Source organism: Macaca mulatta, chromosome 11, assembly GCF_049350105.2.
Source record: "Macaca mulatta isolate MMU2019108-1 chromosome 11, T2T-MMU8v2.0, whole genome shotgun sequence".
Taxonomy (NCBI): Eukaryota; Metazoa; Chordata; class Mammalia; order Primates; family Cercopithecidae; genus Macaca; species Macaca mulatta.
In genome coordinates, this window is record NC_133416.1 from 59358700 (window position 1) to 59375278 (window position 16579).

A 16579-nucleotide genomic window follows, 5' to 3' on the forward strand; every position below is an offset into this window, starting at 1 on the left:
GGGCTGGGTCAGTGGATAGCCAATGGAGATGAGGTGAGGAGCAGAGGGAGGGGGCGGGCTGGGTCAGTGGGCATAGATGGGCTCAGGATCAGCCTCCCGGCCTGGGCTGCTGGATGGAGCAGGGCAGCTGGTGGGAATCCAATAACCCCAGCTCCCCTCTGAGCAGCCACTGGCTACCTCTTGAGAGGGCAAACAGTGCTGGGCGAGATCGGGGGCTAATGACTGTTTTCCAGCAGGCGATTCCTCTATGCGGGTTTATCTGCTGGGTCATCATTCTGTAGGCTGCACTTACCAGGGTAATAGCAGGCTGGTCTGGGGCCTCTGCCTGCCCATTGGCCTTGAGGCCCTGCAAACAGATGGCAGTAGATGAGGGAGGGGAGGGCAGGAATAAACAGGAGCAGCACCCCCTGTGTTTTCTGAAGGGCGGCTCCACAACTTGGCAGGGGAAAGCCTGGTGAGGACAGGAGAGAAGATTCAATCCAGGGCCAGGAGCTGGGTTTCAGTTGCTCTCTTCCCCCTCCTCCTCCAACTCCAGCCTCCAGCTTCCTGTGCCTCTCCCACAGGGAGGCGGGCAGAGAAACATGCCTACAGCAGCCCATTTCGGGAGACTGAGTGCTGGGTCCCTGCAGCTGTGTGTCCTCAGCTCAGGGTGGCTCCCCCACCACAGGCTCATTGCCGCCCGGATCCAGGGAACCCTCGTGGACACCCGCACCTCCCAGTCCTTACCCCGACTGTCGGCCCCTGCCCAAGTCCACACGGACTCCCTCACTGGCCTCAGGGTCCCTCCTCACCCTCTCCTGGCGCACACTGCTTCAAAGCCATCCTCAGGAAGCCCAAGCTGGAGAAGGCAGTGCAGCTGATTGAGGTGGCCCGGGTGAGAGGCGCAGTGCTTTGAGGACTCACGTGGTTTCCAAATCCCATGGCCACCCATGTGGAGGAGTTATTTTCAGTTTACAGTTGAAGATGCTGAGACTCTGAGAGCTTAAATGACTTGTCCCAGTGTGGGCAGAATAACAGCCTCCCAAAGATGTCCACATCCTAATCCCCGGAACCCATGAACATGTTCCCTTACATGGCAGAAGGGACTTTGCAGATGGGATTAAGGATCCCGTGGTGGAGAGACTATCCTGATTATCTGTGTGGGCCCAGTGTCATCACGGGGGTCCTTTAAACTGGACGAGGGAGGCAGGAGACTGAGGCGGTGTGAGGGAGATGGAAGGGAGCCCAGGAACGTGGGCAGCCATGGGAAGCTGGAAAGGGCAGGAAAATGGGTTCCCCTGTGGAGTCTCCAGGGGGAATGCAGCCCCACCGCACCTTGATTTCAGCCAGTGAGACTGTTTTGAACTTCTGGCCTCCAGAGCTGCAGTAGTAAGTAAGATTTATCTATCTATTTATTAATTTATTTAGAGACAGGGTCTCGCTCTGTCGCCCAGGCTGGAGTGCAGTGGTGAGATCTCGGCTCACTGTAGCCTCCGCCTTCTGGGTTCAAGTGATTCTCATGCCTCAGCCTCCTGAGTAGCTGGGACTACGGGCACGTGCCACCACACCTGGCTAAGTTTTGTATTTTTAGTAGAGATGGAGTTTCACCATGTTGCCCAGGCTGGTCTTGAACTCCTGACCTCAAGTGATCCTCCCACCTCAGCCTCCCAAAGTGCTAGGATTAGAGGCATGAGCTACCATGCCCGGCCAGTAAGATTTATTTAAATAAAGAAATACAGTTGTGTTGCGTGGAGCCCCTAAATTCATGGAAATCTGTTACAGCAGCCGCAGGAAGCTAATGCTACCAGCTGGTAAGTGGTGGAGCTAGCCGTTGAACCCAGAGCGGAGGGCTGGGTTCCAGGCTACTCTCTTGGCCTGGCGTGGCTGTGTCCGCCACTTTCTCTGCCTCTCTTCCCGCTGCCTGCCTGTGTTTTCTGAAGGGCAGCTCCACAGCTTGGTGGGGGAAAGCCTGGTGAGGACGGGAGAGAATTCAACCCAGGGCCAGGGGCTGAGTTTCAGTTGCTCTTCTCCCCCTCCTCCTCCAACTCCAGCCTCCCGCTTCCTGTCCCTCTCCCACAGGGAAGCGGGCAGAGAACACGCCTACAGCAGCCCATTTCTTGGGGGTTCATGTTGGGAGCAGGTGTGTGCTGGCCGTCAGGGCTGGGAGTGTGGAGAGCCCTGCGGCGGCACAGCCGACATGGCCTCTGCCGAGGTCCATGCAGCCTGGCTGCCTCCTCACTTCACTGGGTTTTTCCTTCCTGGCTGCTCCATCATTTGAAGCAGGGAGTGGGTGGGATGAGGGGGTGTCTTTGGGTCTCTCCTCGGGGGCCCCCGAGGCTCTGTGTGTCTATCTCAGGGTAGGGGGTGTCTGGGTGCCTGGCGTGGGGAGGATCCCAGGGCCCTGCCCCTGGGGTGTGTGTGGGTGGGGGTGTCCCAGACACTGTGGCCCTCTCTGGGCCATGTGTCTCTCAGCCCCTGCGTGTGAGTGTGGAAATGTGAGCATGCGAGTGTGCCTGTGTGCCTGTGTGAATTTGTTGTACTGTAAGTGTTTGAACATGTGTCTCTGTGCCCTGTGCTCACTCATTCCTCTGTGTGAACATGTGAGTGTGCAAATGTGGCTGTCTGCTCATGCTCCTGTATGTGACTGTGTGAACACGTGGGAGTGCATGCCTCCTCACACCCTGCATGTGAATGCGTGTGGACACGTGAGCATGTGAGTGTGCAGACACACCCACTCATGCCCCCACGTGTGGATGTGTGTGTCTCTAGATGTCCTTGTGGGAGTGAGTGCTTCAGCATGTCTGCTTCCTCCTTGTGTGTGAACATGTGTGTGTGTGTGTGAGTGTGTGGCTGGGGAAGCGCCACCCCCAGCCAGCCAGCATTGCCTCACCCCTGTGACACAGCCGCTAATGACTGTTTGCCATTGTCTGAGCGGTGGTGGCATCACCCGCACTAATGACAGTCTCCCCTGCCTAATGACCTGGCTCCTGCCCCATCATTGAGGAGCCTCAGGAGCACTGGCCCTGTGACCGGAGAGATGTTGACCAACTCAACACATTTCTCATTGGGGTGTTGCGGGGGGTGGGGAAGTCATAAATCCCGCCCCTCCCCAACAGCCCTGGGGTGCCGGTGTAGGCTGGAATTTCAGCTGGCTGATGGCATCCTGGGCGGGAAGCCCGAGGTCTGGCCCTGCCCTCTGTCTCCGGCAAAGCTGGGTGGCTGCTGCCCCTCCCCACAGGTGACCCTGAACGCTGGCAGCCAGATCCACATCAGGTCCCAAAGACAGGGTTTTGCATTTCTATCATGAAACCCGCAGGACCTCTCACCTCTGCGAATGGAAATGTCCCTTCTGAGCAGGGCTCTCTGTGCCCAGGAGGCTCTGGTCTGCAGCTGACCTTGGGGAGTGAGGGCATCTGGAGCAGCCAGGGAACCACAGGGTCCAGAGCAGGCTACCTGCATGGAGGCCACCACGGAGGCTGATTCAGCTACACCATCAATATTTCTTTTATGATCAACATTAAACTAAAATAGCCTCTGGATTCGGGAGGAGAGTTGGGCAGGAGGGGCTGCCCCCTTTCTGTGAGCCCACAGCCACAGCTGTTCATTCATATTCTCTTCTAGCTTTCAATCTGCTCCCTCCCATTGATGTTCCCCACTTACAGGCAGGCCTCCTAGCTGAAGTTCACCTGGATCTGCAGGGAAGCCCAGGCCTCTGCCTGGGGCAGGAGGGACTTCTTAAAGGTGTTCTGGGTTGAGAGATGCAGGTCTGCAATTGGCCGTGAGACCTTGAGCGGGGGGCTGGGGAAGCTGTGGCGTCCTGCTCTGCCAAGTGCCGGTGCAGCGGTACCGGCTGCCTAGGGCTGCTCTGGGGACTAGATAAGCGCTGTGCATTATATAAACCATTCAGAACATTGCCGGCACACAGCAAGCACACAGTACATCTTTTTAAAGCCTCTGAGCCTGCATTGCCCCCTCTCCAAAATGGAAGAGATAACTGCTGGTGCTCATGGCTGTCGTGAGGATTAGTGAGAATCCAGGGGAAGCACCTGCTGCAGAGTGGGGCAGCTCCGGCATCTTTCTCATGGAGTCCTCGGCTTGGCCGCTTCTCTCCTCACCCATGAGGGGCTGAGCAGGGGGAAAAGGAAGGAGTGGTTGCACTGGCTGTTTTCATTGCTACCTCAGTGTCCCTGTCCCGGTGGGGCATTTCCTCACTTGCCAGCCAGGGACTGTGGCTTGCTTACGTTACTTATAGCGGGATTTCTCAGACTCATCTGCAACTCACTAGAGGGTCGTGAGGATAGAAAACCATCCCAGTGCAATACAGAGTATCGTTTTGTAAATGTATGTGTCTGTTGGTTGCTGTTAAATATATTTCTTACTGTGCATTGAGATTAAGAAGCTGGAGACACCTGCTCCACTGTCTCTGGGCAGGGCAGAAGCAGGGGCCTGGGGACTCCCTGGTTTTGCCTTGCTCCTCCTCTGCTCCATCATGAGATTCACACTAAGTGCCCATGTGCACTGTCCTGGCATGGCTAGGCCCCAAAATGGAAGAACCCAGATCCAGCTGGAGACACATCCCTTCCTGCCACCAACAACCCACACAAGTGCCCCCTCCTGCCATGTGCCTGGGAAGGCCCACACTTGACATCCAAGGTGCTATGCCACCCAGGAGTGGCCTGCAGGCTGGAGGGTGCTGCAGGACAGGCAAGGGTACAAGGGAAGGCCTCCCAGGCATGCCTCTCATCTGGACCTAGGCCTGGATGAGTTTCAGGGCTGAAGCAAGTGTCCCTGAATCCTGCTTCTTTCCTCATGATGCTGGACACTTAGTCAATCAGCCCAGGGGTAGGGTGAAGGCATCAAAAAAGCCTTCCCACAAAAGCAGACCAGTTGGGGGTGGGGGCCCTGCAACCCAGGCATGGTCTTTCTTTCCTTCCCCCAACACAACAGCCACATCCTCAGTGTGGGCCTAAGTGAAGGCCAGTGGTGGGCAGGGGCAAGGGGTGTAGGGGCATCCCAATAGCAATGGCTGCCATTTACTGAGGGAGGCCTCTGTGCCAGGCACAGCACAGATCAACTTCAATCTTTATGACTCTCCTCAAGTGTTCATATCTATAAAATGGTTCTCATTTTATAGATAGCAAAGCTGAGGTCCAGACCAGTTATGTCCACACAATTAGTAAGTGCTAGGGCGGAGAATCAATCCCAGGTTGGTCTCTCTCTGCATCTTTCTGTGGCTTCTGAGGGAGAGACTCGTGTGTGTTACTGGGGACACAGCACTGGCACACAGGCAGGTTCTAGAGGCCAGGAGAAGGGAACTTGGTCTTGGAAGGGTTTGCAGTACACCAGCTGGAGAGGTTTCCTTTGAGGAGAAGCTGACCTCTTACAGGTACTCGCAGAGATTCCTTTCCCAGTATAACCTTAGCTGGGGCCTCCCTGGCAGTCAAGGCAAGAACTTGCTCATGGGGACAGCTGCCCATTGTTGAGAATTTTATCAGTGAGATTGCTTGATTATCAAAAGGAAAAAAATTGCAGCAGGGGAGATGTGACTTAGATCCCAAAGTCTTCTTTGGCACTCTTTAAGGGCAGGGACTAATCCTCCAGCAAAATAGGCTTAATGAACACTGGAGACTCCCGCAACTAGTGATGATCATGGCATGTGTAGCTCTGTGAGAATATCTGCAAAGTAACACGTAAACAAGGGCAAATGAGCACAGGGTAACTTGGGATCGAAGTGCTGAGGGTACGCGAAGTAAGTGGTGTAGTAAGTGGTAAAAGTTGGGTGGGGTTGACCAGGTAAGGCTTCCAAGAGCAGGGAATGTGTGATGGTCTGGGAGGGACAAGGCTTTCTTTGAGGCTGGGGCAGGCAGGGGGAGCAGCTGGCATCTGGCATCCCAGCGGCATCATTCCAGAACCAGCCAGTCCTTGGGAGCCCTACCCCAGAGATGGCTCAGTGACCTGGTACTCTGGGAATTTGCCCTGCCTCCTGGGTGGGGATTGTCCAGCCACATGCCTGTCCAGCTCAGTTGGTGCCACTGGAAAATGACATGGAAATGTGATATGGCCTTGAGCCAGGTCCTCCTCTCCAGGGTTTTGGCCCAGTTTTGGCCTGTGGCCCATCCAAGTGTCTTCTCTGTGAGATGCTGGGGAGAGAGAAGAGGGGAGTGTGACTTCTACCAAGGTGGGGCTGAGGGAGATTCTGGAAAGTGGAGTGGGGAATGCTACCAAGGCCAGCTGTCCCCCTCCTCAGGATCCAGAGGCCAGTCAGGAGGGTGTGTGCCCTGTGGTCAGCCTGCCTCCAGACTTGGCTGCATCCGGGGCGGGAGCCCCGACCTGAGGCTGTGGAGAGAAACCTCAGATTCATAGAGGTCTTGGGCTGGAGGGGATTTCAGTCTCCCGTTTCCTTACAGAGAGGGAGGTGGGGGCAAGGGGTTAGGAGGGGAGGACAGAGCATGTATATGTGTGTGTTTGTATGTGTGTGTGTGTGTGTGTGTGTGTGTATGGTGGATGGACCCATGTTATGAGGTTTTTGATTTTTGAGGAATTCTCTGAGGGTGGGGAAGGCTGGTGTCTCCCAGGCCAAGGTCTGAGGTGGGAGCAGCAGGGGCACCTGGACTCTAGGGCTGGGGTGGTGACTGTGGAGGGAGAGACAGGCAGAGCCCAGGTGGCTCCCTGTAGGAAGCGTAGGCCAGGAAGCAGGGCCGGGAAGCTGGAAGGGGTGGGACCGGGAAGCTGGAAGGGGTGGAACTTACTTGGGGAGATCCTTGGTGGGGACAAGGAGGCACATGTGTCTGGCTGCGCTGGAGCTGAAAGTCTGAGAGCAGACAGTGAGATTGGGAGCAGAGAAAGCACCCTGAGGGCAGAGCTCTGGGCCATGTGGAGGCCTCTTCCTATAATCAGGAGGCAAAGGGAGCCCCTGGTGGTCCAGCAGGACCAGACATCTCCTTCCCCTGGGACTGCCAGCCAGGCCTGCCATGCTGTGTTCCAGAAGCTGCAGTCTGTCCAGCCAGGCTCAGGGGAGGGTCTTTGGACCCCCAGTGGTGGATTTTGGGGTGAGTGGAGGGGATAATTTGGGGAGAGACATATCCAGGAATTGGCTGGGGAAGGAGAAGTTGAGGGTTAAGACACAGGAGAACTTGGGATTGGGGTTAACTCAAGGTCTGTCTGATCTCTACGGACACCCTGAAACAGAGAGAGAGAGAGAGAGGCATCTCTTTGGGGATTACAGGCCCTTTACAGCTGGCATTTAGTTGCATGCCTGCGGCAGCCTCAGGAGTGACAGCATTTGGCTACCAGTCTCCTGCCCAGCAAACTTCCTGTGCTTTAAAGCAAGGGTGTCCTGTTCAGGGTCAGCAGAAAGAGATGCAGGGGAGGGAATGGCCCCTGGCGAGGAGGAGAGCCTCCCCTCCCCTCACCCATTGTCTTTTGGTGTGAGGGGGCAGCACAGGGAGGCTACTGGGGAGCATGGAAGGGCCTGGAAGGAGGGACAGAGACTGTGAGTCACTAGCTAAAGGTCACACGTGGAGGCCGGAGGAAACTCGTGTCTGAGCCCCATGGGGACAGCTCTGTTGTCGGCTCTCCACAGCCTTCCCGTCTTCTTGTCTTGGGCTTCTTGCCCAGGCCCTGCTGTCAGTACCTGCTCCCTGAGCCAGTGCCTGGCACACACAGCCATGAGATCATGGGGAGGGGTAAATTGGCAGGACCCCGATCTCCCCTGGAGCGGCGGCAGGTGCATGTTGGAGCTCTGGGCCTGGCGCCTCTGTAATCTCCCTCCTGGCCCCTTGCAGGGACGTGGCTCCTCCAATCAGCCAGTTCTGCCTTTTCCACCTCAGTCCCCGGACTCCAATTAAGGTGGAACATTGGCCCAATCCGTGGCATGAAGGCTTGAGATTAGACTTCAAAAAGGACTTCCTACTCAACCTGTGGGATGGTGGGATAAGGGGAGAGGGAGTTAAAATTAGGGACAAATAATAATAATAAGTGTATTATTCATCATCGAGGGCTTACTCTGTGCCCTGCTCTGTGCTAAGTGCTTTGCAGGCAGTTCTCGTGTAATCTTCACCGTAACCTTGTAGAACACAGAAACTCAGCCCGAGCTTTTGCAGCCAGTCAGCAGAGGAGCTGGTGCTTGCCCTGAGCTTCTAGCTGTGGGATAAATCTGGAGGGCACAGTGAGGCTGGCCACTGGAGGATCACGTGGGCTCCCGAGTGCCCATCATCCATCATTTGGCATTCTGTTGTGAATAAGACAGGGGTCTGGAGGTCAAACAGGTAGGAAAGGTAAGAGCTGAGTTCATGTTCCAGAAGGCGAAAGTCAGGACGCAGAAGTGGGTGGGCCTGTTTCTGTTTGGCATCTCTTGAGTCAGAAAAGAAGCAAGCACATCAGAACTGCAGCAAGAGGGAGCGAGGTGAGACAGCGAGACGTTCTCACTTCCAGGGCTGCATGTCATCGGCACGTGAGGGGTGTGTTTCCTGAGAGGGAGAGCTGCTTACTGGGCTCAACTGGTAAGTGGGAGGATGGACAGCCCACAGTGGGGTCTCTGTTCAGGCTTGTGTGTGAGCACCTGTGTGTGCATGCCTGTGTGTGCCCAGATATGTGTGTTCACAGTCTCTAGTGAGGCGTCTTCTGCCTCCACGGGTTCTGAGCTCTCCAGCAGTGTCTGTTGCTGTGAGCACAGGCCCCTGAGACGGGACTGTTTCCTTTGCTGATGGTCTGGAAGGTACTTTATGTTTGGGTGCAGTGCTGTCTTGATTGGGGACCATTCTTTTTCCTCAGATGTCCTCCAGTTTGGCAGACCATGTATTCCAATCTGAAAACCTCCACCCTTACTTTCAGGAATTTTTCTTTGCCCCTTCTCTAAGGACCTCCATTCCCTTTGCCTTTCCTTGAGGACAAACGCCTTTCCTTGAGTATATGACTCTTTCGCCTCTGCTGCGTTCTAGCTTCCACAGGATTGGATCCACTGTAGCGAGTCCACACATGCTTAGCAGCAGGGATGCAGGGGGAGAAGGGGCGCGTGAGTGACTGCGTGTGGATGGGGATAGCCCTTGGGTGCTCCCTGTCAGGTGTCATGTTAGCTGCTGGCCCTGTCTGCCCTTGGTGTCCAAGCCTGTACCACAGGTCAGGGGTCTGGGGTCAGATTCTGTGTTTCAAGATCCAATGGCAACACAAAAATTCCTGGGATGTCAGGGCCAGGTGAGACCCCAGAGGCCACCTAGGTGCATCTATCCTTCACTGATAGACAAGGCACCCCCCAGAGAGGGAAGGGCCTTCCTTGCCCAAGATCACACAGGAAGTTGAGGGGACACAGCTGGGTCTCCTGACTCCCAGTCACAGCTCTGTTCACCATGCCACATTCTCTCCCTAATTTTGACAACTCCCTCTCCCTTCCTCTCTCCCTCTCTTTGCTGTCATCTTTGTACTTTTCTCTTGCCCTCCCCTTTCAAGAACACACATTCAGAGCCTGCCCATTTCTCAAGGCCTAGCCTGGCCCTCCTTCACTCTGGAACCTGCCTGATTCCTCTCCCCTAACTTCTTCTGCACCATTAGCAACATGTCCTGCTAATTCTCATTCTGTAATTGTCTGTAACACAAATTAATGCTTGATTACTTGATGCTCTAATGATCTGAGCCCTAACCAGGCTCAATTGCTTTCTAGCTGCATGACCTTGGGCTAGTTACTTAACATTCTTTTTTTTTTTTTTTTTTTTTTGGTTTTGTTTTTTGAGACGGAGTCTCGCTCTGTCGACCAGGCTGGAGTGCAGTGGCGCGATTTCGGCTCACTGCAAGCTCCGCCTCCTGGGTTTACGCCATTCTCCTGCCTCAGCCTCCTGAGTAGCTGGGACTACAGGCGCCCGCCACCGCGCCCGGCTAATTTTTTGTATTTTTAGTAGAGACGGGGTTTCACCGTGGTCTCGATCTCCTGACCTTGTGATCCGCCCGCCTCGGCCTCCCAAAGTGCTGGGATTACAGGCGTGAGCCACTGCGCCCGGCCTAGTTCTCTGTTTTGTCATCTGTAAAGTGGGGCTGGATTTGAGCCTGAGTAAACAGCAGAAGCCAAGACTCAGAGGGGTAAACTTCAAAAACGGCAGTGTTAAAATCTAAGGTGTGATGGTGGTGTGCTGGGAGCAATGGTGAGAAGGCAGGCAGGGGTCACCCGGGGGAGTCTCAGCTGTGGGGGGCTTATGTTATTGGTAATGGGGCTCCTATGAGGCTTTTTGTAAGGGAATTAACAAACCCCCACCTAGAGCTTGAAGTAGGGTAGAAAGGACACTGGCTTTGGAGTTGGCAGATCTGGATTGAAATTCCAACTCTACCACTGACTAGCTGTGTGATGCTGCACACATTGCTGGATCTCTCTGAGCCTCCTTTTTCAAACTATAAATTAAGGATTATACTCACCCTATGGAATTATGGTAAGGATTAAACAAGAAAAGGTCTATTAATTGCTTAGCTTGGAGTCTTGCACTTAGTAAGTACTTAATAAGGAGTAGTCGTGATTGCTGGTGCTGTCGTCATCACCCAGCAGCACATGTCTGCCTCCTGGCCTGCCTCTGTCCTGGGTCTCTCTGGGTCCTGGGTGTCAGGCTCATTCCTCATTTCCCAACCTGGAGGCTTCCCAAGGGCAGGGCTCACATGCATCATCTTCTTGCTCTGGCTGTTTCAGGAAGTGATGGGAGTGGGAAAGACTGTTGAACTGGTGATGTCACACTTTGGGGCTTCTGGGTGGTTCTGCAGAGGCCCCAGGGACCTGTAGGCAAGTGGAGAGGGGATGGGGAAGGTCTCAGGTCCTATTGGTCACCCATCAGTTGTGTAATGTCTGAAGTGATTAAGGAGCTTGGGGAGGTTGGCGTTGACAAGATGTTAAGCCAATTCTCCCAGGGATAGTCCCTGGGGCCTCAGGCACTGCGGTGGGCCTACCGCTGCTGGGGAACCCCATGGTGGGGGCAGGCCCATCCCCCAGAGAGAGAGCACAGAGGTGAAAGCTGAGGGGAACTTGACTGACAGCTTCCCCCAGCCCCGACTGAGTGTCTCCTCGGTTCATGCGGATGGAGCGGGGAACCAGACTACACTATCAATGAAATAATTAGTGCCTAATATTAGACAGTATTTCTTAAACACCTACTAGGTGTTCAGGGGTGTGCTGGGTGCAAAGGATAATCATTTGGCAAGGTTGGCAGGGCCCCTGCCTGCAGAGAGGTTACAGTTTAGAGGGGATTCAGACAAGCACGCAGAGGATATGCACCAGGAAGGGAGGAAGCCTGGGGGCTACAGGAGCTCTGAGGGGTGCACTTGGTCTCTCTAGAATGGCCATGTGAAGTTTTGTGGGGGTGAGACTGGCCCTGCAGGGTGAGCCAGGGACATGCAAGCGGTTGTGTGTTTGGAGAGCAGACCAGGGTGTTAAGAGGTCGGGTGGAAGTGGCGGTGGGGGGTGACGGTGGCTGGAGATGAAGCTAGAAAAGTACGCGGGGCTCTTGAATGCTGACATGAGGAGTGAGCTTTCTGTCCAAGGGGAAGCTGGGAGCTGTTGAAGAGTTTTAAGCAGGGAGGGATGTGGTCAGATGCAGGGGCTGCAATGCTATGGGAATGGGGAGGATTGCGGGGGGTCTGCCTTTGGGTTTCATGGAGCAGGGGAGTGATGGTGGGGGCATGCTCCTGCGGAGGGAGAAGGGGATGGGGTGTGTGGGTCTGCAGCAGGCAGTCTGAGGTGGGCCTGCCCAGGTAAGACTCCATCAGGTCAGGATTTGGAGCCCAGGGCAGGGCTGAAGGAGGGGGAAGGGTGAGGTGGAGGGCTGGACTGGAAGACCAGGCAGGAGAACTGCGGCTTCAGCTCCGCCAGCACTTACTTTAGGCCTCCCAGGGTGGTCTGCTCCACTGGCCCTCAGAAAGACTTGCTGCCTCGCGGAGCCTCAGTGTTCTCATCTGAAGAATAGAGTTTGCAAGGCCTTTCTCCTACATACTTATCTGATTAGTGAACAGTCACAGTGTCTCCATCTGGGCCCTGAGTTATGGGACACAGGAACTGGGAGAGGTAAGCCCATGACCCACCAGGCCCCCTGAAGAGCCATGCCACAGCCTGAGGTGGGCTCTCGGTGTTGACCGGCTCTTGGAGTACTTCAGGAGGAGGTGGAGGGACTGGGGAGTTCTAGGAGAGTGTCCATGATAAAGAGCTGCAAACAAGATCCCAGGTCCAAGGCTGCCTCTCTTCCTCTGTGACATGGGGTGCTCTCAGACCCTTGCAGCTCAGTGGGTTTTTGAGCCACCCCTGCGTACTGGGACCAGAACCCTTAGGGCTGGGAGGACAGGGAACACAGGGTTGTAGCTTAGGCATAATGGGGTGAGGACCCCAGGACTCACCCAGCTCTGAAGGTCGCCAGATCTTTGCATTTTACTGTTCATCTTCTGCCTCTGCAGGGCCCTGAATGGGAAGAAATAGGTTCCATGTGCAGCAGGCCAGGAGAGATTTAGGCAACAAGAACTTCCAGTTCTGTCTCAGGGTTCCCAGCTTTCTCCATGTCCTGAGGGAGCCGCTGAGCCTGTGGGAGATGAGGGGTGCCCATTCCAGTCTCAGCCTCCCCCACCTGCTCTCCTGGGATACGTTTGTCTGCCACTTGCATCCCGTTGGAAGCTGTCCCCATGTGGGTGTCAGGCAGGTGGCAGGTGCAGGAGCAGAGTGCACCACCGCATTGCCTCCCCCTCTGGGGATCACTGTGAGTTTGGGTAAGAGTAGGGTGTTTCAGCCAGCCCCAGGAGAGGGGAAAGCAGCCCCCGTCTGCCCTGGTGGATCTCTGCTCCTGGAAAAGGTGCTCTAGCAGGCTCATCTATGTGAGTCACTGCCTTCCACGTGGGGTAAGTTGAGCCCGGCCTTTTGGATGTCAAAATCCAGGGATGCTAAGATCCTGGGTCTGGAGAAGGGAAGGTGCACAGTGCAGCAGAGCCTTGGCCTGTCTTCCCTGACTGGGGATGGAGCTGGCAGGACAGGGAGGTGGCTGGCGGTGCAGGGCGTGCCCATCCCTCTACCTCCTTCCTCACACCCCTGAACTGCTCTGTTCGCGTCTGGCCCCTCTTCTCTCCTCACTTTTTCTTCTCTTCTTCTTTTCTCTCTCACTCCCCTCCTGTCCTCAACCTTTTGGTCTCCCTCCCCACAGTCCTTCCCTCTGTCTCCTTTATTTCTTCCTTAACCCCCTGCACTACCATTTCCCATCTCCTCCTCCACTCTCCAGTTCTATTCCATCCACTTACCCCACCACAGACCCACCTCCGTGAGTTCAAGCTTCCCATTCTTCCTTTTTGCAGCCCCTGCCCAACTGAGGAGCAGAGTTCATCCCATACCCTGCAGGGAGTCCAGTGCCACCAGGATGCCCCCTCTCCCCTCCTTGAGGCTGGCTGGGTCCAGCCTGAGCTGTGCTGCCTGTTGGCTCAGGCCAGTGGGATTGTGCCTCAGGCAGGCTCCTGCCCTTCCAAACCCGGGGCTTGGCTGCAGACCCAACAGTGGCTCCCAGAGGTGAGGCTGGGGATTGCAGCATCCTGCCAGCTGCAGTTCCCTCCCTGCTGTACTCTCACTCGTGATGTCCTGAATGTCCCACTTGTATGTCTACTGGTGGGCATGAGCATGTGAACGCTGTGTGGACACCTGGGCATACTCTGTTGTTCATGCATGCACGTGTGTGTCTGGGGGTGTGCATGATTTGAGTGTGTACCTCCTGCCTTGAGTGCGCACCACCCCTGGGAACCGCGGTGTATGTGTGAGTGCTGAGTGCACATGGGTGTGCAGGTGTGTGATGGAATTCAGGCTCCTGCAGACTTTGCATATTTGTGAGTGTGTACATTTGGGAGCATGTGCGACAGTACAAAGTCATGTGTTTTCCTGCATACTTGGAGAAACTTAAGTGCCCTGCCAAGTGTGTCCTTGTCTGTGCCTGGGGACACCAGTGAGCATGGGAATAGCATGAAGACACGTGGACATGTGTGAGGTGGGAGGGGGCTGTGGGCACTTGCACAAGGCTGCTTGTAGCATGCACCTGTGTGCCCCAGAGAGACTATCTGCCTGTGTGAGTTATGTGCACACATGTGTATTCACTGCACGTGTGAGGGATAGGAGACCACCCTCGCCCCCAGAAGGTCTGTGGTGCCATAAAGGCACGTGTGAGCAGTGAGCAGGGCCTGAGGGAAGCAGTCTGTGTCTACATGAGGAGATGCATCCTCCCAGGCCCAGGGTGTGACTGTGCTGAAAGGGGGCATATTTAGTAATTTATGAGCTTTTGAGGAAAAGCCTCAGCCCCCATTCTGGTCCCAGACACAGTGACTTCCTGCCCCCCGCTGCCACCTCACTCAGGCCTGACATCAGCCAGGCACCTGAAACCACAGGAATGAGAGGTGATCTCATTGCCACTGCCACCTCACCTGCTCACCCACTGTAGGGCTGATGCCAGGGGATAGCAAGGATGCCTCCCGAAGCACCTGCTGGGTGAAGGAGTGAGCTGCCAGGACCATGCTGCAGTCCAGGCCAGAGACCCTCTGCAGCCACGGAGGCCACACTAGCCCCACCCCTTGGCTCAGAGAGGGTTGCAGGGAGTAGGGATACCTGTTTCTGCCTTGGTGGACTTGGGGTCCAAGTGCCCCCTTTCCCAGCCAAGCCTGGCTCCTTCAGGAGAGCTGGTGGGCCTCCCGAAGCCTGCCCTCTGGGACCGACTGGCCACAAAGCAGAAGGGAGAAAGCCCTTGATAAATGTGGGTTGGAGGAATGAATGAAGAAACGGTGAGGCTGGGTGAGGTAGCTCACATCTGTAATCTTAGAGCTTTAGGAAGCTGAGGCAGGAAGATTGCTTGAGTTCAGGAGTTGGAGACCAGCCTTGGAAACATAGTGAGACCCTGTTTCTACATTTTTTTTTGAGACAGAGTCTCACTCTGTCATTGAGGCTGGAGTGCAGTGGCACGATCTCAGCCCACTGCAACCTCTGCCTCCTGGGTTCAAGCGATTCTCACGCCTCAGCCTCCCAAGTAGCTGGAATTATGGGATTGTGCCACAACACTCAGCTGATTTTTTGTATTTTTTAGTAGGAATGGGGTTTCACCATGTTGGCCAGGCTGGTCTACAACTCCTGATCTCAAGTGATCCGCCTGCCTTAGCCTCCCAAAGTGTTGGGATTATAGGTGTAAGCCACCACGCCTTGCCCAATCTTTTTTTTTTTTAATTTAAAAAAGAAACTGCGGTTCCCAGGGGTGGTGCTGGCTGGCCCCAGGGAGTGCACTGAGGGTGAGTGGATGGCTGTGCTCAGTGCTATGAGATTGGCCTTTGAATTCACTTCTGCCTGACCCTCACTTTTCTCCTTTCTAGGAAAGATCAGAAATCCCCTACAAGTTAATTATACCAAAGAAGTTCAGAGGTGCGCCTGGTGCCTGGCACATGGTAGGTGCTCAGGAAATGACAGGTGTTTCCTCCCTGAGAGCTGACAGCTGCCCTGAACCCCTTCCAGAGCAACCCCTGGACCAGCCATGAGTCAGCTATAGCTGGGCAGCAGAGATCCTCGAGTTCCTGTTCTGGAAGCATGAGTCAGGCCCAGGTGGGAGAGGAGGGAGGTCATACTGGGGTCAGATGCCGGACCCAGACAGGATCAGACAGGCGTCTGGCTGCCATCTTATCATGATGCTAGTAACTAGATCTCAGAAGATAAGGCCCTGGGGCTGAATGAAGCATTCCAGCTCTGTGGGCCAAAATGTTGTTGACGTGGGCTGTACGATGCGTAGATGCTTTTCAGATAGCACAGCCTGAAAAGGGCCAGCAAGCCCCCAAAGGCATTGCCTTCACAGCTGCTTTTGCTGCTACTTCTGGGGACAGAACCTCCATCAACTGGGGACCCCCATCACCTCTATGAGAGCTCCCGAATCTAGCTTGCCAGCCCAGAGCCCATCTCTGATTTCCTGAGAGCCTCTGTTCTTTATCTAGATCTTAGCAGTCACCAGTGAGGACCCAGATGCGCTTTCCACCAGGCTTTGGAGAACATCTGAGGAGTGGAAATTCCTATTTTAACCCTCTTTCCTACACCTTTGACTCTTGAGCAGGGGTCCATCATCCGCTGTTGCTGTAAACTGTGACCGTTCAGTACAATGGACAGTGCTCATGAGTGGGGTGGGGTGGGGACAAGCTTCTCTGCACTGTGCAAAAGTCAATGTTTCAGCCATACTAGGCATATGCCCAGTGCCTGGCTCCTTATCTCTAGGAGCCATTGTCTCTCTTGTTTCTTATGGCAGATAACGATGGCTTATCCATCTCTCAGGAGCAAAGCACGCCACTTTAAACAGTCAAACACATTAACGACCTTATTTAGGAATTAGGTGCCTCAGAGAGAGCCTTTGCAGGTTGAAACATGGAGGGAAGTGGTGTGGTGATGGGACTTATCCCTTTGCTTCCCAGATATGCAGAAAAAGGCAGTGTGGGAACACACACACACACACACCCCTGGACAGAGAAACAAAGCATTCATTGAGCACCTGCTGTGGACCGACCCTTATTAGGCACTGGGAGGGAGTGGACAGAAAAGCGAGTTTGCACAGTGCTTGCCTTTAGCAGCTCACAGTTGCATGGAGAAGATATGCATCAGCAA

At 54.9% G+C, this 16579-nt stretch overlaps 2 protein-coding genes and 1 long non-coding RNA gene across 4 annotated transcripts in view; 1 reads left to right on the forward strand and 2 right to left on the reverse strand.

Moving 5' to 3' along the window:
• The window catches only part of KRT80 (keratin 80), a 31538-nt gene extending 31007 nt beyond the window's left edge, over nucleotides 1–531 (reverse strand). Inside the window, exon 1 of one of the 2 annotated variants that reach the window (XM_077954328.1) lies at nucleotides 293–531. The gene's annotated coding sequence lies outside the window, so the exon portion shown is untranslated. The remainder of the gene's footprint in view (nucleotides 1–292) is intronic. The other variant, XM_077954327.1, reaches the window with a different exon arrangement.
• The window catches only part of LOC144332902 (uncharacterized), a 23504-nt gene continuing 6925 nt past the window's right edge, over nucleotides 1–16579 (forward strand). The window contains exons 1-3 of the mRNA XM_077954346.1: nucleotides 1–33; nucleotides 13273–13480; nucleotides 15313–15384. Coding sequence (XP_077810472.1) covers nucleotides 23–33; nucleotides 13273–13480; nucleotides 15313–15384 — 291 coding nt within the window. The 5' untranslated portion in view covers nucleotides 1–22. The remainder of the gene's footprint in view (nucleotides 34–13272; nucleotides 13481–15312; nucleotides 15385–16579) is intronic.
• Nucleotides 5082–16579, reverse strand: part of LOC144332903 (uncharacterized) — a 27695-nt gene continuing 16197 nt past the window's right edge. Inside the window, exons 3-5 of the long non-coding RNA XR_013401108.1 lie at nucleotides 12334–12512; nucleotides 11823–11898; nucleotides 5082–7896 (exon numbers count right to left, since the gene is read on the reverse strand). This is a non-coding gene — a long non-coding RNA (uncharacterized LOC144332903). The remainder of the gene's footprint in view (nucleotides 7897–11822; nucleotides 11899–12333; nucleotides 12513–16579) is intronic.